Below are 25,057 nucleotides of genomic sequence, written 5' to 3'. Positions count from 1 at the left end.
GTGGAAACTTGGAGCCAAAAGGTTTATGATGGAAAAATATCTAGATTAACCCAATACATATGCAGAAGAAAAGCTTATACATAGTTTTTCATGCATAATTACTATCTCCCTAATGAAATCTCAGTATTTTCTCTGCCTCATTAAAAGTAAACTGTTTGTATTAAGTCTTAAGTATTTACTCAGTAGTGATACTGAAACTCCTACGCTTAACATTTTTACACACCATTCTTGCTGTGTCATGTTTGTGGTTTCACTTTTGGTTGAGGGCTGCTCACTGGGTAAAAGGAGATACAGGAGATCTTGGTCAAGCATTATGTGGGCATTTCAAGCATTGAAACCTCTCCCTGGTTGAATAATGCTGTTTTTTCTGACTACACGACAATCATTTAGGAGTGTAAATCAGGAATAACAATTAGGAGTGTAACCCAAGAAATCTGGATGTGTTGGTCTAACAAGGTATTTTTCCAGTAAAGTTAGGGACACCTGCCCTAGGTTTCCAAAATTCTGACATCATCTTCTGGAATGCCTGTTCTGCTCCCCCACTCTTGCTCTCCGATCCCTTGTTGCTCCCAGAGAAAGGGCTTCCAGCTGGAAGAGGTATGGCTGGAATTGAAATGAGTTTTTGGAATTACCATTTATTAAGAATAAAAGAACACAGCAGTTTTAGCCAGAGCAGGTGGAGAGATGCTACTGGGTTTTCAAGGGAGAAATACCTGTTAAAGCTGAATGGCTAAAGATAAGTATTAAATTACAGCAACGCTGACATGGGAGATATGAGAATACACTGGTCATGGAAAAACAGTCTAGAGGTTGAGATGCAGTTTCTTACTAGGAAGATGCAATTCTGGAGTGCCGTTCTGGTTTAAGCAAAGGGACTAACAACCAACTTGCTTGTTTTTAATATGGACGTAGCTTCACTGAAGACTGTTGTAGCAAAGGACTGCCCATTGTGGGCCAGGAGAAACTTTTTGGACCAGGAGAAACTTTTTAGACCTCTCATCTTATGAGTGTGGCTTTTGCTAAAGTCCTCACTCACACTCTTCATTCCACAGTCTTTGAATTTATGCACAGTTCCTCTTGGTAATGTGGTCATTTGATTTTACATATTTTTCCCTGAAAGATCAAATTTATGCTGAACAGAAATTTATGCTTTACTTATTCTTACATCCCTGAACTTCATCTTCACTATTTGTTCCTGGACTTTTTGCTGGATGGTAGAAGGAAATCAAGGGCTCTAAATGTCTGTGGGAAGCCTTGTATGAAGAACTTCCACTGGAGAATAATTTACCACTGGTTTGCATTAGCAGCCTTGCTTCTTTGCCAGAAAATGCAGCAGAGAGAAGTAGGGGTACATTTGCCAAACAAGCCATTAATGTGGTCTTGTCATTGGGAAGGAATGATGGCCAGGAAGTACTTCTGCAGGGCCTCAGCAGTGGGAACAATTGATTTTTGCTTTCTCTCGTTGAGTGTTCATTGTGTGTATCACTTCTCATGTGGGTTTTTAATTATTGCTATGGTTGGAAGTTCAACCCAAGGCTCCAGCTGCCAGAAGCTCATAAAGAATTATTTCTGTGTAATTAAATGAATTTTAAGGGCAAAGGGTTACTCGTTGGTTTTTGTTTTGAACTTAATTTATCTTCTAGTACTTTTGGAACACATAAAATAATTTTAAAGTCTTTCTGTATATCTTCAAAATTAGTTTTATATATTTTGGAGAGAATATTGAGTCACTGTTTTGTCCCCGATTTCATATGAAGCCCATTATTTCAGGTCACAGAGCAAGAAATAGAACTGACTAGAAAAGTCAGTTTTAAACATTTTTAAAAGTCTGTGGCTGTTTCATGGGAAGAAAAGGAAGGAAAAAAAGCAGGAGTATGCTACTAGAATGTTTAGGTAATGACCGCTATTATAAACAATTATTATGATACCTTAAACATTGTTTTTTGCCATTGTGTTTTCATCTCAAGAGGGAATTCTCTTTCCTACACAAAACTGCCTCTTTCCTACACAAATGTGAATATTTCTGTAAAATTTTCTGGAAAACCAACAAAAGCATTTTCTGGTAATAGAAGATTGGGGAATATGCTCTCTTTCAACTCTTCTTTCATATGATCAATTTCATCAGAGAGAAAGGGAAAAAAGAAAGAGACTGAAAGATGATCATATCTTCTCTCGGGAGGTGTGAATGCTGTTTTTTGTCTGAGCAGGTTGTAGTTTGAAGAAATGCATGAATATGAATCACTTGTGATGTATATTTCATCCAAAGACAGAGAGACAGGCTGCAGTAGGTTATTTGTATGAAGCTGGGATACCTCTGGTTCATGCCCACAAATAAGACTTCAACCAGCCTCACACAACCCATTAAAGCTGTCCATGGAAATAACATCACTGAGTGCAGTCGATATTTATTCCTGCCCCAGTGATGCACTGAGTAAAGCTATGCCTTACAGGTAGGCCTGTAAGGATGAAGGGGATTGTTGCTTGATCCCTTTCCTGCAGTCTTATTTAACACTGGAGTTGGCAAATGATGAAATTTGATGGCTTGCAGTTTTTATTTCTATTTTTTTTCTGCAGCTGTGAAGAATACATAGGTTTGGATGTGATTTCTTAGTAAATGTGAAATCATTGCTTTCTTTTGTGCTCCCCTCTTCCTCAGTACCAGTAGGCTGTAAACTGAAACCTACAAGTAGAGACTCATGCATAGAGCAGTGTCAGTGCATAATGACACTGAATAACCTCATCCACTTGAAAAGCTTTTGTGGAGTTGGTATAGCCCCTGCTGGGGAATACAGCAAGCAAAGAGAGTGTCTGGTATTCTCTGTAAAGGGTTTTAATGTTCTGCCTACTTTGCTGTAGGTAATAATGCAGTGAGAGCAAATAATGCAAGCCAGTAGCACATGGAAAAAATAATGGGAGCTTATTATGGATAAATGTAATTGCACATTTCATGCTTTGCTTTTTGTAATGAGTCCATCAACTCAAACACTCAAACACATTAATTAAACACCATTTTCCCACAGAACTCTGTAACTGGATAGCAGCCCTTAGGATATTGGTACCATTATCCAGGTTGGTCGGAGCCTAGTATGGAGCAGCATTTGGCAGTCGGGTCAAGCTGTGATTACTTGAATTGATGAATTTGGTGGACTGGCAGAATGTGCCCCATGACTGTGGGCTCACTGCTGCGTTACTTCACCAGGCCTGCAGCAATTAAGTCAAGTCATGCTGAGGAACTCCTTTAACTGCATACTAACTATTCAGGCTTTGAGCATCTATGGCCTTGTTCATCAAGCACTATGCTTTTGTGGTCTTTTGAAGAGCTCCTTGGCCTTAAGGAAGGGAAATAAAACATTACCTTGTCTAGCAGAACAGGACTATTTAGATGAGAGGCATGTTTTTATTAAGAAAACATACTCTGAAGTAATAGTTTTTGTCTAAATCGATGCCAAAAAGGAACTGAAGGTGCAGGTAAAAATATTAATTAAATGTTTAATCCAGAAAATATCCAGAAAAGGCAAATCTCAAGCCATATTAGGAGGCTTTTGTTTTCTGTTAATGCACTTTATTAATGGTTTTGCATAATGAGGATCTTTGTCTGTCTGTCCATACAGTGTGTAGGCATATCATACCCTCTGTCATACCATGCCCTGTGTCAGGAACTTCCAGCACTTTTAGAAAGGCTGTATGTACTACATTACATAGTTAAAGCTACTTTGTGCTATTTAATTTAGGAGCACCCCTTGTGGTAGCTAAGTCTCACACAGTGACTGGAAAGAAGAAGCTGACTCCAAAGGGTATCTGACTTAGATTACTAAAATAACCTGGTGGCTGGACGTGACCCGGCCACATGTGCTGACAGCCTGGAAGGCCAGCTGTATCCCAGGCTGCATCCAAAGCAGTGTGGCCAGCAGGGTGAGAGAGTGATTCTGCCCCTCTGCTCTGCTCTGTTGAGACCCCCCCCCTGCAGTTCTGCATCCAGCTTTGGAGTCCTCAACACAGGAATGGCACTGACCTGTTAGTGCAACCTAGAAGAGGCCACCGAGATGATTGGAGGACTGGAGTACCTCTCCCATAAGGAAAGGCTGAGAGAACTGGGATTGTTCAGCCTGGAGAAGAGAAGGCTTCGGGCTGATGTAATTGCAGCCTTCTGGTATTTGAAGCCTACAAGAAATATGAGAGGGACATTTATAAGAGCATGTAGTGACAGTATCTTGGTTTGAAAAGACAGGTATCTGCTAAGAAAGGCAGGAGCCTCCCCTGAAATGGAAAATGTAAACCCGCACCATCTGAATTGTTATAAATTTGATTTTAAGGGGGGCTCTCAGGCAAAGATATGGGAACAGGAATAACAGTACTTTATTAGGGGAGAAAATAAAAAATAAAATAAACAATGCAGTAATACAAAACAACACTATCAGAGTCAGAACACAACCTGACACCCTGTTGGTCAGGGTGTTGGTAACAGTCCAATTAGAATGGTGGCTGCAGTCCTCCTGGAGTGCCAGGTGTGGTTCTGTTGGAGCAGGGATCCTGTAGAAGGGTGTAGTCTTCCTCTGAAGGTCTGGCAGTGGTATAGATGGGTCTGGTCTTCCTCTGGGAATCCAGTGAGAAAGGCTGCTCTGGTATCCCAAAATCGATGATTATATCCAGTTAGGAATGCTTGGCTCCTCCTCTGGGTGGAGCTTCTCTCAGTAGGATGATGTAATTTTTTTCTGTCATGCAGTGAGACTCAATGTCCCATTAACAGAAGATATATTTCCTGAGGGAGGATTGGTTGTAGAAAGAATAAAGAAAACTGCCCAATTAACAGAAGATGACTGCCCCACCTCTAACAGATAGGAATAGAATACAAACCCCCATTCCCAACCTAAGACAGGCAGGACAAGGGGAAATGGCTTCAAACCAGAAGAGAGTTAGGTTTAGATTATATATTAGGAAGAAATTCTTTAATATGAGGGTGATGAGGCACTGGAACAGATTGCCTAGGGATGTCATGGATCCCCATGTCACTTCAAGGGATGTCATGCCCCATCCCTTGAAGTGTTCAAAATCAGGTTGGATGGGACTTCAGGCAACCTGGGCTAATGGAAAGTGTCCCTGCTCATAGCAGGGTGGTTGGAACGAGATGATCTTTAAGGTCCCTTCTAGCCCAAACCGTTCTGTGATTCTAGGAGTCTGAGGTACTCCTAGATGTGATCCTATCTGTTAAAACCTTTCTGTGTCCAAATGAAATCACACTTGTCTACAACCTCTGTAGAGCCCACTTCTCCCATTTTGTCACTTGTTTTTCTCCCGCTTATGGCTTGGTATATGGAAATGTGATATTTATCTTTTGACAGATAATGTTTAATTTTGCCTTCAGCTTGTGTTTATTTCATACTGGTTTTGTTAATATTGCCATACTTAAGATATATATTCTCTCCCTAGGGCATTTTCTGTATCTGCTTTCCAAGTAATATTGTGTATGCAATCTTACTGAATAGCAATTATATCCACCAATCAAAATTTATGACTCTGTAGAGTTGCTGCCTTGTAACTACACATTTCATTCTTTATTATGAGACTTTGGGCAATATAACTGGCAGCCTATAATCAGCTGGAGTGCAGGAATTTTGAAGTGTCAAGACTGTGAGAAATAACCTGTGGAGCTCAGGCGGGCTTGTTTTGGTGACTGTAGTAGAACACAGAATAACAAAAAGTTAAGGAGGTGAACACAGAGTGTCCAGATGGTGCGTAGGTAAATTGGTTATTTTTGGAAGTGATACTTAGACAAAGTTCAGAAATGTGTAGCACAAAAAACAGTTTCAAGGATTACAGGAACATATTTCATAATACCAAAGTAGTAATCATTTAGCCAGAGAGGAGCTGGGTGACTAGACATGAGGTTATGGATGGGTTATGAAGTAGGAGACAATTTAGTCACTTAGTGCCCTGTGGCACCAGGCCATTGCAGGAAGGGTGGCTACCTGTGCGGTAGGAAGGGTGGCTACCCTGCCTCCAGGGTGTCTCTCTGTGCTTCCCCTCGAGACTGTCCTCTGGGGGGTAGACATTTACGCAGCTTACTAGTTACTAAAAGATTCAGTTCAACTTTCAGTTCATCAAATGATGTCTTTCGATTTCTTCTAAGTCGCATGAAGTCAGATTTTAGGCAAGTGTGCTTTTGTCAGAAGCAGACATTTGGCTCACAAAGATTGATCTGGTAGTTTCTCTTTGCCTTGTAGGTTTTGCAGGTTCTCAAACTTTCACGCAGTTTAGTGTTCTCGCTTGGCCTTAAACTCTACTATTGAAATGCTCCAAATTAAATTATCTTTTTTTCTTTTAAGAGACAGAAATGTTCAGTTAAACTGGCTTTTATGAGGCTGTATGTAGGTGTTTGAAGAAGGTTTTTTACAAGGGACCAAGAGCACACAGATATGGTAAATGCTGTGTTAAGAGGTGAATTGTAGCACATAAGGAGATCAGAGAGCTGGGCTAGGACTTTTCCAGCAGGACAGACTGGCTTGTATTGGTTCCCAAAGAGTTCCCCATGTAAAATTAATCTGCAAGGATATTAGCATATGAATATTGCAGCTTATGAACCAATACTCTGGCTGAATAACTCTCCATGACTAATGCTAACACATTGCATGGTTTTTGATACTTGTATTAAAAAACCCTACGTCTGAAATATGATTTTATCAAATAGTTGGTATATTATTAGACTGGTGAAGTCAGTTACACACTCCAAACATAATAGTATGTAAATTAAACTAAAAGCTAATTTTGCATTTTCCCTGAGCAATGAAACGATGTCCTGATGGATATTGCATTTTAATGTTCTTTTGGTTGATCATATTATATTTTCTTTCTCCTGTTATTTCCCATAAACAGTATCATTTCATAGTGCTGACAGCCTATATACTAAATACCACAGTGAAACAATGGGAACTGTATTGTTCTCTATATACTGACAAATCTCTGCTTAATGTGCACTCAATAAAGATAAAATAGCAAATGTTATTAAACCAGGGGAAAAACACAATGAAATTTATTAATATGTTTTTTTTTCTGTTGTGTTATACATGTGCCACTTTTTTTTCTTTTCTTTAAAAATACAATTTGGTTGAAATAAGACAGCAAGGAAAAACTACATCATAAAAGTGCAATAGCAATGAAGATATTTGTTTCAGTGCAGCCTCAAAAGATGAGGGAGCCCATTTCTTTTTTTGGGCAGTGGGAGAGAGTATTAAATGCTGTTCTCTGTTTTCAATTAAACAGCAGCATTAAATATAAAATAAAAGTTTAAGAATTAATAATATTTCCTTCCTCGGCCAAATTTCCTCACAGATTTTAAAAGTATTATACCCAGAGAAGGAGTTTAAAAAATGACTAGCTGCTTTTTATACTTCCATTTCACAGAACTGCAATATTGTCCTTCATCATGAGGTGCATAAGGAATCAAACTTGAGAAACCACTTAAGGGGCCTTTACCTAGAGGTCTTTTTGTCCACATTGTCTCACAGGAGTGTTGGTCAGGATGGGAAGTGCCTGTCCTTTGTCAGTGGATGGTTTGTGTTTGAGGAGCCTCAGCTGGTTGCCTGTTGTTTTGCTCATGCTGTAGTTTTGTGTAATGACTACAGTGCTGTCTCCATCCTTGGGGCTGGAAAGGGCCAAACAAGAAGCTGCTCCCAGAGGAGCATCACCTGGCTGTGCTCCTGGTGCCCATGAGAGCCAAATGGCGCCTCTATGGAGGCTTTGTTGGAAGAGTATTAGCCAGGGTGTTCCCCTCCAGGACAGCAGTTCTTCCACCTGTGTCTGGCTCAGAGCTGCCTCTTCCCATTCTCAGCCCCTGTCCTGCCTTTCCCACCTCTCCCAGCTGTAGCCAGTGACCATGGGCTGCCTGTTGCCCTGACTGCTGCTGTCAGAGCTCATTGAAGTTGTGGCTTTTGCTCCATGCTTTAGCTCCATCTTAGGACCTGCCTGAGCTACTGGTGGCCATGGTGAGCATGTGTCCTGCTGGAGGGAAAGCTGCTGTTCCCTTGCTGGCAGAAGCTGTGGCACAGTGCTGGGCAGGGGTCTGGCTGTGTCCTGCTGTGGGCAGCATGCTCTCTCCCTCCAAAGCCCTGCATTCCTGCAGAGTGCTGAGCAGCTGTTGGGAACTGAGCAGGACAGACCTCCATATGCGTTTTGACCTCTGAGTGCTTGTGTGTGCTACTTCATACTGCTTGGGAGAAACTTCCTAGGATTCATCTTTTTTAAATAAGTAAAAACCTTAAAAACCTGTACAGCTATAAGTTGACCCTTATTTTTTTTTGACCCTTGGTTTCATTCCTGCACCTTAAACACTTGACTGACTTCAAGCCATCATTAAGAATTCTACTTCTGCTAGGTACTCAAAGTGAGGAAATCTTAAGGCAGCAGAGGATTCTTCTTTTTTGAAAATAAAGGGTTGGATGTTGGGATTGATTTTATTATTAGCCCTGCCTCACAGCTTTACCCGCTGGATCACTGCTAGAGTGACATAATATATAATATTATATATTTCCAAGTGTCGAGACGTTTCATTTAAAGCTTAACTCAATTTTAAATCCATGTGGAAAGGGAAGACCTTTAAAATACTTAATAAATTCTAATCTTAATCATATTCATCATTATTAAAATTTGAAATAGGTTGAAATACTTAAGGTAAGTGAAATAAGAAAACTAATAAAGAGCATGAAACACACTGGAGAAATGGAAGAATAATTGCTAAACTTTAAGAAATCTAAAATGGCCAAACATAAAAAAGCCTTCATTTCCAATAAGCATTTATTTAAAAGTTTTACAATAACTTAATAATATAAAAAGTAGGTTTTAAAAATTAATTGAATGTTGAGTGTAGCAGAGTGGAGAGACATGATTAAATACATTAAAACTTCTACTAGTCCTGTCTTTGGTCTTCAGAAACGATTTAGGTCTTGTCAGTTCTTGAGAGAGTTGCGTCACCTGTCAGCAAGGAGATGTCACTATCAGTGTTGCTGTGAATAATAATTATTAGCATTGTGGTAATAGTAGTTTTCATAATACATAGTGCCTAGAAGTAGCAAGGTACTATGGCTGAAGACACCAACTTGCTCATTTTTGTACAGGCCAAGCAAAATATTTTTCTCTTCCAAGGATTGTGTAATCTAAGCATGAAAGGAAGGACTTCTTTGGTTTTGATTAAAAATTGCACACAGGTAATCAAAATGTTTGCCTTCTGTTGTTTCATCCTTTTTAAAAATTTTCTGCTAGTGGATGAAGAGAGGTATTTGGATGGTGCACTTCACAATGTAATCTATGTGAGAAAAAGGCATTGAAAATCTTTTAAAAATTGAAACTTGTGTTTGTATTTTAGGGATTACTTACCTTGACCATGCTGGTTCAGCACTTTTCCCAGAGAGTCTACTTAAAGCTTTTACTGATGACCTCAGAAACAATGTTTATGGTAAGTGCAAAGCAACGTTCCCATGAGTCTTCTCAACTTTCCATCAAAATCATTCAAAACTGAGCTTCTTGGAAGAGATCTTCTGCAGGCTTTTTTTGCTGCCATAGGGTAGTTGAAAGACCAGTGCTTTTACAAAGGAGGCATAGGCCTTTTGTGTCACCCCTGCCTTCATTCTCTGGTGGCCAAAGACCTGTCTATATTGGTAAAGAAGAAAGATCAAAGCAAACATGGCTCTGTTGCATGGCTCTGTTAGGGCACCAGGCTTGGGATAAAGATATACATTTTAGCTATAAGCACTGCTCATTCTTTGTGGTTTATTTACTCACAAAAATGCAAACCTAGTTTCTTATACAAGGACCAGAATCCAGAACCAACCTCCTATTCAGACATAGTCATCACAAAGAATTTATACTGTGACTCAGTCTAAGAATTTTATTAAGAAAGCATAGCTCAAAGATCCCAACTGAATTTAGGCACAGAATAGGTACTATTAGACTTTTCTCTGCTCTGACTATTAGACTTGGGTGCCTACTCAGAAAAAGGATTGCCAAAGCGATCCTGTGCAGAGGAATATGAGTAAAAGTATCTACAGAATTGCATAATATCTGGGTTGAGATTTGACTATTACAGCACCACCTGTAAGTACTTCATCTCCAGATCCTCTGCCTAAACCTTTCATTTCTTTCTGTGTTATTATCTAGCTGAGAATCACACACTGAGTGTGATTTTATACAGACAGCAGCATCCATTGTATAGGGAATATTGATACTGTGTGAGACAATTTACATTAAAGTGAGTCATGCATAACCAGAAAAAATATATGCTGTACAGTATTATGCTGTGAGAAGTCCCACTGAAGCAATCAAATTTCCTATGATGTGTTGCTATCTGTGGGTCATGTGTCCTTTTTCCTAGTTTTGTGTGTTTCTTGTGCTCCCTGATACATGGAACAAAGGGATTCCTCACTTGGGAACTGGGTACCCCTGCTTTACAAGAAAATGTTTGTTCACTTCAGGACTGGCACAGGTGTGCTTGTCACCTGGGCAAGCCACTTGAGAGTTTTGGGTAGTTTTCACTCTCCATGTGCCATTTTGTCATTTCCCCCTATTCTTTTTCCTGAATGCTGGCAAGGCTGGGATCCAAAGCATAAATTTGAGTTCCACTACAAATAAGTGTTATTCTTTATAGAGATAGAGGCTTTTTTTTTCTGTTATAATAAAATACATCGATTTGATTACATCTCATATTAGATCTCCTATTCAAGTGCATGCCAGTGATACAAAATTTAACGTTCTGTCACCACAGACATTGTAAAGTGAAATGTCTGCACTCTGATCTTAGTTATTTCAAACATTGGGCTAAACCCTTTTACTAAGTACCATCTGTGTCAGAAAAAGAAAATAATTTGTGAATCAATTGAATGTTTGTGAATAGAAATAGAAGTACTGCCAGTTTGGAGCAGATTTGCATAGTACCTATAATGCTATAGGAGAAAAAAATTGTATATTTTTATTGGTATTTTAATCTAAAATGATTACAAGAGCTCCAGCATGGTCAATATTTTTTTTTCCAGTTGCATCTCATGCTCTAAGGACAGTAAATGCTGTCTAAGGACAGTATAGGAAGAGTCAATTTAGCAAACACAGATGTGAATGAAGGGGGAGTTTGACTTCCAGCTTTTTTATTTTCTTGGTGACAATCCACAGGCCCAAAGAACTGCAGTTTAGCTGTTGTATGTGTAAATAAGGGAAAGTAATATAAGTAAGATATAGTCTCACTTCTAAATTGAAAATATTTGAATTGGAAATTACATAAATGCAACATCAGACATGAAAAGTCTAAGTTTTGGATTTGAGCTCTAAAGTTATTATTTTCAACCCCTTCACTCAACAACTTTCAGTAGCGTAACTTTTAGATTTTGAAAATAGTAGCTAATATTGGAGCCTACTGCAAACCCTTTGTTAGTATAGCAACTTTTTTCTTATTCCATTTCCAAACTGTTTTTACATGTTCTCTAAGTATTTGCTAATAGGAAAGTGTGCTGTGTCTGGCTGAAGATTGCTTTAATCATTTTTGCTCAAGAAGATAAAATCATACTGTCTTGATTGGTATATGTGCTTGTGCTGAGCTGGGCCAAGGTGGCTACTAATTTTGCAATAAAATCTATATTTCAATGAATTATTTGAATTTCAGACACTAAAAAACCAAGGATTAATTCTTCTATCCCATCATGATTGTCTGTTATCTCCAGATCCTGTCTTTTGCTTCTTACCTACTGCACAGATATGTTTATGAATGTGCATTCTGTCTGTAGTTTTTCTAGTATGTTTGTGCATATGCAGTTTCATTTTCTTTTTAGGGCAACTGCCTAAATATTAGTAAGAGATCCAACTGAAGTTTCTAGGTCTGTCATAATTGCTTTGTCCTGTTGTATGTCCCTTCTCTTGCCTGAGGGGCTACAGGGAATTGCTGTGAAGTATGCATTGAATCTTTATTATCTTTTAGGCTCTCTTGGTGTAATACTTTGATAAAAGAGAAATTTAATAGCAAAATTGTGATTAATGATTAATTTCTGTATCTCTTTTGTCTCCTAGGCAACCCTCATAGTCAGAATATCAGCAGCAAGCTGTCATATGACACAATTGAGCATGTTCGATACAGGTAGAAAAATCTTTATTTCAGATGTTGTATGATGCACTTGATAGTTTTCATTTTGGTTAGGCCTGCATTGTTTTGATGACTTTGATCTGATACCATTTTCTAAGGATCATCTGTAATACCTAAAGGAAACACCTCACTCTTTAAATACAAGGTATTTGGGTATGATCCAATCAAGTCTTGGATCATATCAATTCTTTTCCTCCCAGATGCCCAAATCCTCAAAGTCCTGTAGTTAATTTAGTGCTGTAATACAAGTCCACAGTTTTAATTAAGATGTAGGACTTGGAATTTCAGAAGTGATTATTAGTAAGATGGTATGGTAAGATAGTAAGGTGGGACTAGGTGCAAAGACACGTTAAAATTCAGATAAAATTAAATAGGGTGTAATGGCTTGTGGGAATTTGCAAAAACCTTATGGGAATGTGTACGTTGTTTTACAGCAGGTACTTACTTCCATTGGAGTAATAAAATACCATTTAAAGCATTTTCAATATGACTTTTAAGAGCAGAAAGAAAAAAAGATAAAATTGAGTGTTGGGGCTTCCGGGTACGGGCAAGAAAATGAACTGATTCTCTAAACAAAGTATTCCTTTGAAAGCTTGGGATGGAGTGTGCTGAAGGTACACATCTTGCAATTGATTTGCCATGATTGACACCATGATGAAATATACCACTTAGGCAGTTGGTTATTGGTTTTAGGGATTTGTTTCAGAAAACTCTTGCTATTTTGTAAAATATATTTTTATCACAGAATATGGATACTTTGAGTTTATTTTCCTGCTTTTAATGACACACTTAAGGCAAGTAAAGAATGTAATGGATTCCTATTTTATCTTCTTCCTTGAAAGTAAATATTTCTCCAAAATACATCACAGAATTCAGATCAATAGCATTGTAGTTTTCATAGTTGTAATGAAGAAAATCTGTTTTATACCTTTCTGCTGCATTTTCTCTGACTGTTTTTATGGCAGTGTAAAAAACTCAAGAATTTCTGTTTGGATGCTGATGCTGGCTACAATCTGTTTCCCCCTTCCCATCACCAACTTTCTGAAGAAAGCATTTCTTTTTGCTTCTGCCACAGCCCTCTCTTAATGCTGTGCAGGATGACAACCTATTAATGTATGGCCAAATGAAATGAAAGAGACTACCCATGAGGAGTAGCTGTCTTCAGAAGCAGACACTTACAGCCAGTTACAGCAATATCCACAGTCTGCAGTCTTTTGATCAGACCTGTGTGCTCACATGCAGAGTTAGCATTCTGATTTCCATTTACTGAGTGCTCTTGCAATGTTGCTGTTTCACAGTTCTGCTTATGAAGGCACAGTAGGAAGTGGAACTGTTTTTAGAATAATTACTATTGTACTGTGTGTGCTTTATTGTTAGAGAGTAAGGAAATAGGCTTTCACTGTGTAAAAACCTAGATCACTTGAAAAGAACTTCCATCTTCAGCATGTTTTATTTTGGATGCTTCTTTAAAAGAGCTTGAGACTTTTTAAGGGCGGAATGGGAGATGAAAAGAACATACCAATGTTAGTATTGAGGGTTTTTTTGTGTGTTTTGTTTTTTTTTTAAATGTCCTCTGCATCTAAATGAACATTTTTTGATATTACACCTAATAAAATTTTTCACTCGCCCCTAAAGAAATCCAGCCATTTTTAAACTCCCAATAAAAAATTTAAAAGCATAGTTGTCAAAAAGACATAGTCATAAAAATTCAGGAGGAAAATGCCCCAAACCTACTGTCAATAAGTCAGCTATCCAAAATGCAATAAAAGTATATTAAAAATCTATACCTCTATGCCATTGCAACTAATCAAAATAAGCAGTATGACAAGACAGGGAGACAGGCAGCTCTGTTCTGCATCACAGTGGATTGGATTTCCTCAGTGAAATTCAGCAGGTAGTTTTGGAAATCTTAAAATTAGGTGCTAGCTTGTAATTTGGTTTTGGCACATGTTGCAGTCTGAAGTATAGCTTTTTTCAGTGTTTGATTCCAAGACAATGTTGGTTTTTTAAAATTATTTTTTAAATTTGATTTTCCAAAGTGAATGCACAATCAACTAATTAAAAATTAACACCAAACCTGATTCCAGATTTATATTTGCTGATATGGGTAACAGCAGCATTAGAATAGACTTTCCTCATCTGTCAGTGTACGCTGTTCAATGGTGCAAAGCTGAGGGATTTGGTTTTACCTTCACATGTGCTTGGCAGAGAGAAACCATTCTTAGAATGTGGCTTTGCAATAGAATAACATGAAAAATTAAATAATTGAGTCAATGGATGTTTTCTCTCATTTACAAAATTATAAAAAGATGCTTTACCTCTTAACCAATTCAAGTGCAATAAGATTAGAAATAACTATTTTATTCTTTAAAATATTGCTTCTCTTTTCTTAATGTGGACAGCTGAGTGATTTTAAGCATTGTGCATACTCAACATTAACCATGAGCGGTGCTGAAAGAGGAAACAAGAAATATAATAAACCTTACAGAAATGCATTAAATGTATGTGTCCAAAGATTATAGATCCTTTTTAATTACTTTGCTTATGGATGTATGGTACTGCCATTGCTCCACTTCCACACAGCTAGAGAACAGGAGTACAACATCTCCATATGATGCTGCAGTTAATGTAACTCAGAAATTCATTACACTGATATTAAATAACCCTTTTCCCATATGCAAGCATTTTAAAATACTAGATTTCTGAATATTTTGACACATTGTCCTTGTGGATCTTGCGCTTGCAATATCAAATAGTCATCAGTGTCTTCTAACCAGAACCAGACTGAAGTTTGAAATCTGTGGTATGTTTAAGATATATAACAGGATACTTTTTCATGTATGCACAGTGTTGTAATAGAATTTTGATGTTCATCCTTGAACTTTCAGGTCCTATGAAGTGTTAAGCTGAATAATGCTTTGGGAATTCAAATATATATTTTTAAAAAAGGCCAGAAATTTAAGTTATGATTTTGGTATCAAGCATCTCCTAGACCATGGCAATATGTAAATTACAGAATTTTGTCACTGAAGCTAAAAGGAGATAAATGGGATCAAGTTAAAATATAGGGCCAAAACATGTCTTTCTATAAGAGCTTCTCTCAAAATATGCTATCTAGTGAGCTGTAAGAGGAGATTAATCAGTACATGGAATCAAAAACATGGGCATGCACAAAACTACTGTAAATGGCTCAGTGTTTTAAAAATATATTTGTTTCTGTGGTAAAACACACAAGTGGTACCAGATTATGCTAAGGAAGCAGTCTCATAAGTGCTCTTTATAATTTCATTTGCATTTTATTTTTGAGAACATTTCACGATAGCAAGATAGAACTTTACATTTCTTCTGCAAGCATCATACCTTGCTTAAGAAATGTTTCCCTTCCAAGCCTTTTCTTTAAGTTAACACATTTTGAAATGGTGCTTTGTTCAAGATAGGGATTTTTTTTTTAATTCCTGAGTTTAAGCAGTTCCATGTCTGAAAACAGTAATGTTGGAACTGAAACATACATGAAAATGGCTTGACCTTTCCTGCACAGTAAGAAGTAGTAGATACAGTATCTTCTTAGTATTGATTTGTTCTTTGCAAAGGTCATTGACGGGAGACTGTATGGATGAGTGACATCTGAGCACTGCATCCTGTCCTCCTTAGTGACACCCATCAGCTTGAAAACCTTGTTTCCAATCTAGGGTGGTTCAGCCCTTTTGCGTGTTTGTTTTAGAGCACCATTTGCAATCACTGCTTTTCTTGATCCCACTGCTCAGTGGGACAACTCTGAAGCACCACAGTTGGAGAAGTCCAGCAAAAGGTCACTGTGCTCACTGCAGTGATGCTGTACATGCAAATGAGAGAGGCATTAGAAGATAATTAGGAATAATGGATAGGTTTTTTGGAAGAGTTTAGGCAAGAGGGCTGATCTTTTCCTTGTGGTTCATGAAATTATTTAGGCGTGCAATTACACAATCCAAGTGTGCCCCCAGTGAGTGTCTGATGACCCCACTGTGGGCTCTGTCATGTGCTGAGTGACAGCACAGCACGGGCTTTGGTGCAAATCCTTCTTGTTTTTCCCTCAGCCACACCTTGCCTTTTCTGCAAAGGACTCCATTTTATAAACAGTTGTTTCCATGAGTCAATCTAATACTTTTGGAGGGTTTACTCTTTGCAATCCTATGCAAGGTAGTAAAAAGCTTCTGGTCAGGGTAACTGCTCATTTTTGAATGAGCTAGGAGACTGTTTTAAGCACAAGTAAAATTACTTTGTTTTACTTTGGAACTTTGCTCCTGGACTTTCAGCTCTATTTTAATAAATTCATTAATCATTAACTTGATGACCTGGAGCTTTAGAAAGGAATTGCTAGGGCCTCCTGTTACTCTTCTGGTAGTCAGCTTTATACCTTCATATATATGGAGAGTAGCAAATAAAATTGGTACATGCACTGTCATGCTCCCTGACTAATCTTTGTTGCATAAAGAGTCTAATCTGGAATTTTTCATTTATTGAAAGAAACAAATTCTTCAGTAAAATAAATTAAAAGCTGGAGGTCAAGATTGCTAGTTTATGAACAAAAAGGATTAAATGCTTCTGGGAAATTCTGAGTTTTATTAGTATGGGTGGCTAAAATGTTTTACATTGAGGTCTGAAAAAGACTGGATGCAACCTTTTTTTTTTCTTTCTGATTCAGAAAAAAACCCCTCAGGACTCTGCTTTTATAATATGTTTGTGACTAAGCAGTTATGGAGGCGAAGTTTAAATGAGATCTTTCTGTGCCATTGCTCTCTAGACAACATTCAGAGTAGGGAGAGTGGTACAGGCTTACTTGGATTCAGGCTGCTGGTTTAGTTCACATTTTTTTAAATGCACACAGCCTTGATGCATCCTCAGCTGCTTTTCTGGCAGGGACCCAATGGCCTCTGTGCCCATGGGGAGGTCTTTTAAAGGGCACATGAGCTGATGAATGAGATAGTCCAACTGGAACAAAACACTGAAAAAAATAGTGAAATTTCTCCAATGCAAATTCTTTTTTTTTTTTTTTTATTTTATCAGTCTCTTTGTCTTTTTCAGGATTTATATGGAAGCTTTTTTTCCCCTCCCAAGGCTATACAATACTTACAGAAGAAATTTAGTGTTCCTGCCTCTTCTGGGTTTGCAGCTGCTTTTCCTAGGAAGCAGCATTGTGAGACACCAGTGGATGACGTTTCCGGTGATGTTTGCATTGCCTTGGATGTTCAAGGAGGAGTAACATTGTCCTTCCTGGCTGCTGGGAGCACTAGCAGCTCCTTTGCCAACTCCAGGGGAGCCTGACAACTTCATTAGGGGCTTACATGATTATTTGTATTTCAAGTGAGGCTTTTGGAAGACCAGATATTTAGCACAAATATAATTTCTGCCATCCCCTGTGTGCACCTGTTATGCTTGACAACTTTGTTTTGGCTTCAGTGCATTGCTGTTTCTCAGCACAAGTTATGTAGCATTGGAGAGGTGCTCCATCTGACTGAAGTCAAGAAATTTGGAAATCCATCTTCAATTATGTATGTTATTCAAAATTTGGCTGATTTTTTTTCATGTCTTATTTTTTTGAAGCCTATGGACACTTTCTGTTTTGCTCCATCTGAAACTGACTCAGTGATCCTGCAGCAAGAAGTGCATGACTGAAAAATTTTAACTTGTGCTGTTCATACCTTATTTTCATGTTTAAAATCATAACTTTGGGAAATACTAATTCATCTATTTTTTTTAGAAACACAGAGATAATTTCTTTCTGGGCCTTTTAAAATAGTCTCTAATAATCTTTCTGAGAAGTTAGCAAACCCAGTTTTGAGCTCCATTTTGAATCTTATTCATTCCACTTGCATAGCAATGTGAGTATTTCATTTATTGTTATAATTAAGCTGTTGAGGACACACTAAAACATTCCCAAGGGCTTCCATGGTGCCTGCCATATGTGTCTCAATCCATCTGAAATTCCTGGTATCATTGCTGCTGCAAGACAGTGTTCTGCACTCATCCTTTATTTTCCATCTGAGCCCCTCCTTGCTGCATTTTGATAGCAGATTTGAGTCCTTAAAAAGTCATCATTTGCGCTACGAGTCTTTTTGCTCCCATTCAAAATTCTGACTCCCTGTTCTGACTCTACTTACTGTTTTGTTCCCTTGGCACTTTGGTACTGTTTTTGTTGGCCCCACTGCATGATCCTTAGTGATCAGGATTTTGAATACTGTAAACACTGATATCCACTGAAGTAGTTATATTTTAAAGTCCACCTAAGTCAATAGCTATTAGTGTTGCCTATGTTTTTATTATTATGAATGGGGGATAACTAATTAATGACTTACTATTTAAATTATGAATATATATATATATTTTAACTACTAGTGAACTTTTCATCTCCTGAATATAACAATGTATTCAGGATCTTCTGCAATTTTTTTTCTCCAGAAGCAGATATGATGTGCAAGTAGTAGTAACTTTGGGGTACCTCTGCTGTGTTTGAATGATTTCATCACATTTCTGTTTACTCTTTTTTTCTGATGTAACCTTAGAATTATCTTCTGCCCCTGATACATCAAGTGTAACTATGGCTGCCTTCTCATCTGTGATAATGCCAATTTCCTCTCTGCATTGTTCCAGACTATCTGTAGCTCATCTGGTCTCCTTATACACCGAGCAGAAACATATACTTTGTCAAATGATGGCACAAGCCTTCAGCTCCCTCTCTCTAATGAGCAGGTTGTTTACAGCAGCCATGCTCGATGCTGTAGTCCTAACGCTGTTGGATTTTTTTATTGTTTGGTTTTGGTTGTTTTTGGTTTTTTTTTCATTTTGTTGCCCTCTCCAACGTGCTGTCTTGCTGAAATTCTCAGTTAATATCCCATGTCCCTCAGCAGTTTTTTCCACCCCCCAGCACTGAGACTGCACCTGGCCGTAGGCAGTGCCAGCTAGCTGTGTTCATTAAATGTGCAACAGCCTGTTGCTGAGGTCATGGCTGCCCTGATGAAAACTTTTCTGTGGCAAAAGGCAGACAGCTGCACAGCTTCCAGGCTACCCAGGGGATGTGTTAAACACCACAGGGAGCAGAGCCAACGAGCACTGCAGCAGCAGAAAAAACTGAGGAGTTTGGAAAGATGGGCAGTGACTGTCAGGGGGTGAGGGTGTGGTATAACCCAGCCACCTTGACCTGGACAGGGGTGGAATGAGTCTGTGTGTGCCCAAGTAGGGGTTTTAGGGTGCCGGGTTTCAGGAAAGCCAGGTCAGAAACATATCCCAGCTGATATGGTTAAAGAGTATGGGAATGCATGTAACCTTCAGGATTTTGTGTTTCATCTCCAGCTATTATAGAGTACTTTTCATCTACTGTTGATGATCTTTCCCTATTATGAGGAGCAGAATTCTCCCTCTTACAGTGGGTCTTGAGAAACCAGTGTCCTTTTGTTCCTACACCTAAATTTTGTCTTGCTTGTAGGCTTTTGTGGTCTGTTCTACTATTAACCCCTTCTGATGTATTTAAGTAGAGGAGACCTGTTTTCATAGGCTGAACAAGATAAACTCCTCTAGATCCTACTTCCAAAATGCAATTTTCATCCCCCACGCCAATCTCAATGACTTTGTATTTGGGCTTGATCCAAATTACCCTAATCTTTCTGAAGTGTGTGACAAAATAGAATGGGGTTGTTGAAGTAAATCTTGTAGCCTGGCAATTGAGGGTTTGGTAATTGAGATGGAATGAAAGATTCTTGAATTTGTAGTGTGACCTCAACAAGTGTTCTGGGTGCTATGGGAAGACCAAAAGTGTTCTAAAGATAAGAAAATGGCATGAGCATTTCAAACAGAGGAAATCTGGTGGCACAATGGATTTCCAGACAGAAAGAAAGCACATCTTTCTGGGAATTCTTCTAGAGAGTAATAAATTTGTTGGAACGTGAGTTTTCTTGTTTGTTTTTGTTATGAAACTTCATGCTAGGCTGAAAGTGATAATGTGGTCCATAAACTGGTTGATACTTACAATAATGGAGCAAAAATCAAAGAAGATTGTGAGATTTTGTACAGAGAGTTTTTGTTTAGGGGTACCACAATGACTTAAAGAAGAGAAAATAATTTTATTAAACTTGATCACTTTAAGCATTCTGTTCTTTGAAGCTAAATGCACTAACTTTAATTGGTAATTTGAAATAATAGCAAATAAGTACCTAAAACTCAGATAGAACTTCGTAGTGTATGCTGGCAATATTAATCAGTTCCTTCTAGCTTTCATTATTCTTTCTATTGTTTTTCTGCTGATTGCATTGATTCAAGTTTCTTACCTGTTTTAAAATTTATTTCTAGTTTGAAGGTTGTAAGCAAAGATGGTGTTCTTGAAATTAAAGGCTGCCTTTAAGAAGCAGCACGAGTCATGGTAAAATATGAATGATAAACAAAGAATATGAATGATAAACAAAGCAAGACTTTTAAGAGAACTGTGTCCTTTATATTAAGGTTAATAACACTTAGTGAATCCAGGTTTAATTTGCTAGGTTTTATTAGTGTATTTGGTTTGTGTCAAGGCAGAAGAAAATTGCATCATTGATATTATTGAGTGCCAGCTCAATACCATATTGTGAATAATTTAGAATTTATTTCAAGCTTTTGGATAGTGAGACTGTTTGAGGAGTTTGATGTATGTACTTTGGATTTTATGGAGATCCCTTAGTCTTGTAATGAATCCAGTGACCACAGACAATGTTTCTCAAATGAGCTTTTGAACACACAGGTTTTCTCAGCCGTCCACTCACCACTTCTTTTAGTTTGTCTGTTTTTACCTTAATAAAAGGGTTTAAATTTTCAATACTTTTTTTTTTTTTGCCAATACCTGTCATTTGATAAAAAGGAGATTTTAGACACATTAAACACTTTTTTGCAATATCTGTCAGTGGTCACAGACCAGATATTTCTGACTTGTGAGTAAACTGTGCATGAAAACAGTATTGCTTTACAGGAAAGAAAAAAAAATGAACACAAAACCACAAAAAGATGAAAGATATGAACATTATTAAAATTGACCTCTAGAATATAAGGCTGAGGCTTCTGTACTAACAAGGGAAGCACTCTGCAGCAGAGGTGTGAGGCACAGTCCTAGTTACTTTTCCCCTGTTAATAAAAATTTCACTGACCTGTTGGTTCCAAAATCCTGGTGCCAAAATCTTGTATTCCATCTTCTTTTATAAGTGTGGCTCCCTGGAAAACTGGGTGTGAAACTTCCAGTTCAATGACTGTCCAGCTAACTTGCAACAGGAGAAAGAGATCAGCCTGTCATTAAGAGCTTGTCCCAAGATGCATACAATCTTGCTGTAAATTCATAAAAGCTGAAAGTTATTTTATTTCACACATATCTGTCTTTTTGTGGAAGGTGAAAACAAGAATCCAAAATGTTCTGTTAGACAATAGCTGCCTTGCTCATCTTGCAGGGCTGTAAGGCCTTTAGTCCCACACCAATGCACTGCAAACCCCAAAGTCCCCATGTACAAGTTTGCTGGGAAGTGCCTGTCTGGCCTTCCAAGGAACAAACAGCCAGCCATGTATGTAAAACTTTATGCTAAAATACTTAATGTGAACTCCATCAATATCCTGTACACCATATAATAATTCAGTAACATGCTTGAGGAATGGTTCCTTCCCTGCAAAAGGTATTTATGGACAGTTTTGATAACTTGAATTTTATCTGCCATCATTTAATAAGACATTTACAATAATTGTCCTTGCAGCCTGCCTGGTTAGTAATGTCGATGTGACCATGCTTTGAAGCTGGAATGAGACCAGTTGATGGTGCTCTGAAGTGTTGTGGCTGAGACAGTGTATGAAGGCAGTGACTAGGCAGAGCCCAGATTGAAACAGACCTTCTAACTCCTCTTGGTCATGTTCCAGCTATGTAAAGAATGTGCTACAAGCAGGTTATTTCTGCATTACTGTCCATGATTCCAGCACAAACTGCCTGTGTTTGTGATGAGCTCAGTGTGTTGCAGGTCAGCTGAAAGGAGTTCGTAAATATTTCAGCAGCAGGTTACCTCAGTCGAGGAAGTAACTTAAAAAACCATGGTATAATTCAGCTAACGAGACATGCCTTAACCAAAATAGGTAGGGGCAGTGCCTCTCCTCCCTCCTTCTTGGCTGACAAAATGGCTTAGATGAAGGAGGGAGGCCTCCAGCATTCCAGGAACATTTGTCAGCTGTCTTGAGTGGCTGTCATAGTAAATGGTATGCTCTTGCTTGCTTTAGGTCTCCTTCTCTGCCCTCTGGGTGGGGGAAAGTTCTGTGTTAACCTTACGTATGCATTGTCTGAAGACAGTGCACAAGGGTAACTTTCTGTCCTTGCTGTGTGGGACATAGCCACAGTGATGAGTTAATGCTGCTTCATTTCTGAGAGGAAAATAAAATAAACTGGTTTACTTTATAGGCACACACACAAGCAAGATAGTTTTTCAATGCCTTGAGCCATACCTGTGAAAATTTAAAATCAAGGTTATATCATGCAGCTCGCAGTAGAGGTTTGGATACAGAAGACTTCATCTGAAAAACCCTAGAACATTCACACTCTGCTGTGAGTTTATCTGACCGTGTTTGCCTGTTTAAACATCTAAATGGGATGGGATTGCCATAGCAAATAGTACTGGAATTTAGCTTTTCTAATGAACTTCAGAATGAGTTTGATGAAGTATGCTTTTAGTGTAAATTGGAGTTAAGCTGCATTGTCAAAATGTGGTATTATAGGTGGCATTCTTAACAATGAAGTGCAAATGAAATTCTGTCTGCTTTTAATTAAATAAGCACACACTCCACTGAATTTTGGAAATTTAATTCTCTTAATCTGAAGTCTCAGGCCCTGAACAACTATTATAATTTGAAAGATAGTACTGATATATTTCAAAGCTGTTTGTGTTCAACAAAATACTCATGTTGTTTCTTTGGTAAATTTTGGGCCCTTTTGATTTCCTCAGGTATTTCTTTTTCAATTATGTGAAAAAGAACTGAGGTAGATTTCCCCCTGGTTGTAGCCCATGAAAATCAGAGCTGTAAACACTTGAGTATCTACAACAGGGCTAAAGCACCTGGTATCTGCTGCTGGAATCTAGAATACTGAGAAGGATTTTGCTTCTGGCTGCACCCTGTGGACAGTGCAACGACGTGTGTTGCTGTAAATGAGGAATTCATGCCTGGCAATTCAGAGCTGTCACAGGCCTTGCCAAGTGGAGAGGGATTGATCACAAATTCTGGCTGGGTGTCTTGCCATTTTTAAACTATGTAGCTGTGATAAGATGCTGGAAAGCCACTTGGCTGAAGAAGTTCCTATAGAAGGGTCATAAGGCTTGGAGGAGGGAGAGTCCCCTGACAAAGTCTTCTACAAGATGTAATAAATTCACACTTAGCGGTGCTAATTACTTCATTTTCAGTGTTGTGAGAAGGTGTGTACACCAAATTGAATAGGAATGGAGAAAGAGGAAAAATAACTGTCAACATTCATGTAATATTGAATACTGTGCTTTGAGTTACAAGTCTTTTAGAGAAATTAGTATGTGCTTCATCCTTTTTCACCTTAACTTTCAGTACCATGTGATTCACATTGCTACAAACAAAAAGCGAAGATGGATATAGAGTCCTTTAAGGATAAGAAATACAATTTTATTTGGCAAGAGTACATGATAGGAAGTCAGATCTAATTAATTAGCTATTATGTAAAAAAAGAGTTGCTGCTTCTTGAGTTTGGAATAGTCAAATTTGAATGTTTCACTGGAGGGGTTTTTTGCACGCAAAGACCTGCATTCAAACTGTTTCAAAACTATTTATAATAGGGAGCAATCTTTTTGAATATGTTTATATGTGGTTTATGTGTTTTGGAGTCATCTCAGTTTTATTTTCACAGCCTAAAGTATTTTTTCACCTCCATTATAAGTAATTTAAAACCAGCAGCATATATATATTTGATATGTCACTTGCTTGACTTTCATTTTCAAGTCTAATTGACGTTTACTTGCAAAGAATTTGAGCTATCAAATCACTAAAACCATTACTGTAGCAGAATCACTCTGCCTTTAGGGTATACTTATATTTCTACATTAGCAGATTTGTGTTTTGTACCTATATAGTGAAATTCCCTGTATAAAACTCAAACAAGAGAAATGGAAATTAAACACTCTCTTTTTGTTCCCTCTTTCTAGATGTAAGAATTTTGCTCATGTGGCTATACTGACTTCTTATCATATACCTGACCAATATAGTAACTATGGCAGTAGAACTAGCTAAATATGAAATTAAGCATTTGGGAAAACAATATTCAATGTAACTTTTCAAGAATTCGGAGTTATAGTGCACAATTAACAGCCTAATGGACCTTTACATATTCTGAAATGTTCATTTTAAATGAGACAGATTGCTTGGCAATGTTTAATAAAAATTTTGATTACATACAGTGTATAAAATGAAGACTTTGAAATTAGGCATGTTCAGAAGCAATTTCTCTCAAGCATACGTGGGTTGCTACAGAAGGAGAGCGTGTGTGAACTTGATGGCTTAGAATATAATCACTGAGGTTCACAGCATATTGTAAGTAATTTAAAATTTGTGAATGGCAACTCTCTGTGAAGGTTTAATCACAGCAAAATATAAGTGTTGTTAAACTTGTTTTTACAACTACAGTGAAAGAATTGCCCTCATGATTTATTCTTTGTAGCATACAGATCAGTGTCACTTTTTAGAATGAAAGGAAAAAACACAGCAAAGCATTTTTTGGTGAGAAGAGGTCAGCAGACTTACCCAATGGGGCATTCTGTGTTTGAAGACAGCTTTGAAGGGAGCTGTGGAATGAGTTGTCACGTAAATAAAGCTCTACCAGCTTTGGTCATGTGCTGTTACTATCTCCCATGGGCTCCTTCCATGCCTTTTCCGGAGGTACACCTCTGGTACATGGCGTGGCTGGATCCC

The 25,057-nt window shown here is 38.1% G+C and overlaps 1 protein-coding gene and 1 long non-coding RNA gene across 5 annotated transcripts in view; one reads left to right on the top strand and one right to left on the bottom strand.

Moving 5' to 3' along the window:
- MOCOS (molybdenum cofactor sulfurase) overlaps nucleotides 1–25,057 on the top strand; it is a 210,396-nt gene that overhangs the window by 18,399 nt on the left and 166,940 nt on the right. For all 3 annotated transcript variants that reach the window (XM_074546568.1, XM_014264245.3, XM_026791008.2), the window contains exons 2-3: nucleotides 9,356–9,445; nucleotides 12,040–12,106. In XM_074546568.1, coding sequence (XP_074402669.1) covers nucleotides 9,356–9,445; nucleotides 12,040–12,106 — 157 coding nt within the window. The remainder of the gene's footprint in view (nucleotides 1–9,355; nucleotides 9,446–12,039; nucleotides 12,107–25,057) is intronic.
- LOC141729921 (uncharacterized) lies at nucleotides 8,733–24,959 on the bottom strand. Of its 2 annotated transcripts, none has more exons than XR_012581485.1 (3): nucleotides 24,890–24,959; nucleotides 21,256–21,366; nucleotides 8,733–8,964 (listed from the first exon to the last, which is right to left on the bottom strand). It is a non-coding gene; the product is annotated as an uncharacterized LOC141729921 (long non-coding RNA). The 2 variants fall into 2 exon arrangements; XR_012581486.1 differs by having other exon boundaries at nucleotides 8,734–8,964; nucleotides 21,256–21,362; nucleotides 24,890–24,942.

The sequence above is a fragment of the Zonotrichia albicollis genome, chromosome 1, assembly GCF_047830755.1.
Source record: "Zonotrichia albicollis isolate bZonAlb1 chromosome 1, bZonAlb1.hap1, whole genome shotgun sequence".
Classification (NCBI taxonomy): domain Eukaryota; kingdom Metazoa; phylum Chordata; class Aves; order Passeriformes; family Passerellidae; genus Zonotrichia; species Zonotrichia albicollis.
The sequence above is the reverse complement of the archived record's forward strand: the minus strand, read 5'-3'. Positions and strand labels throughout refer to the sequence as shown.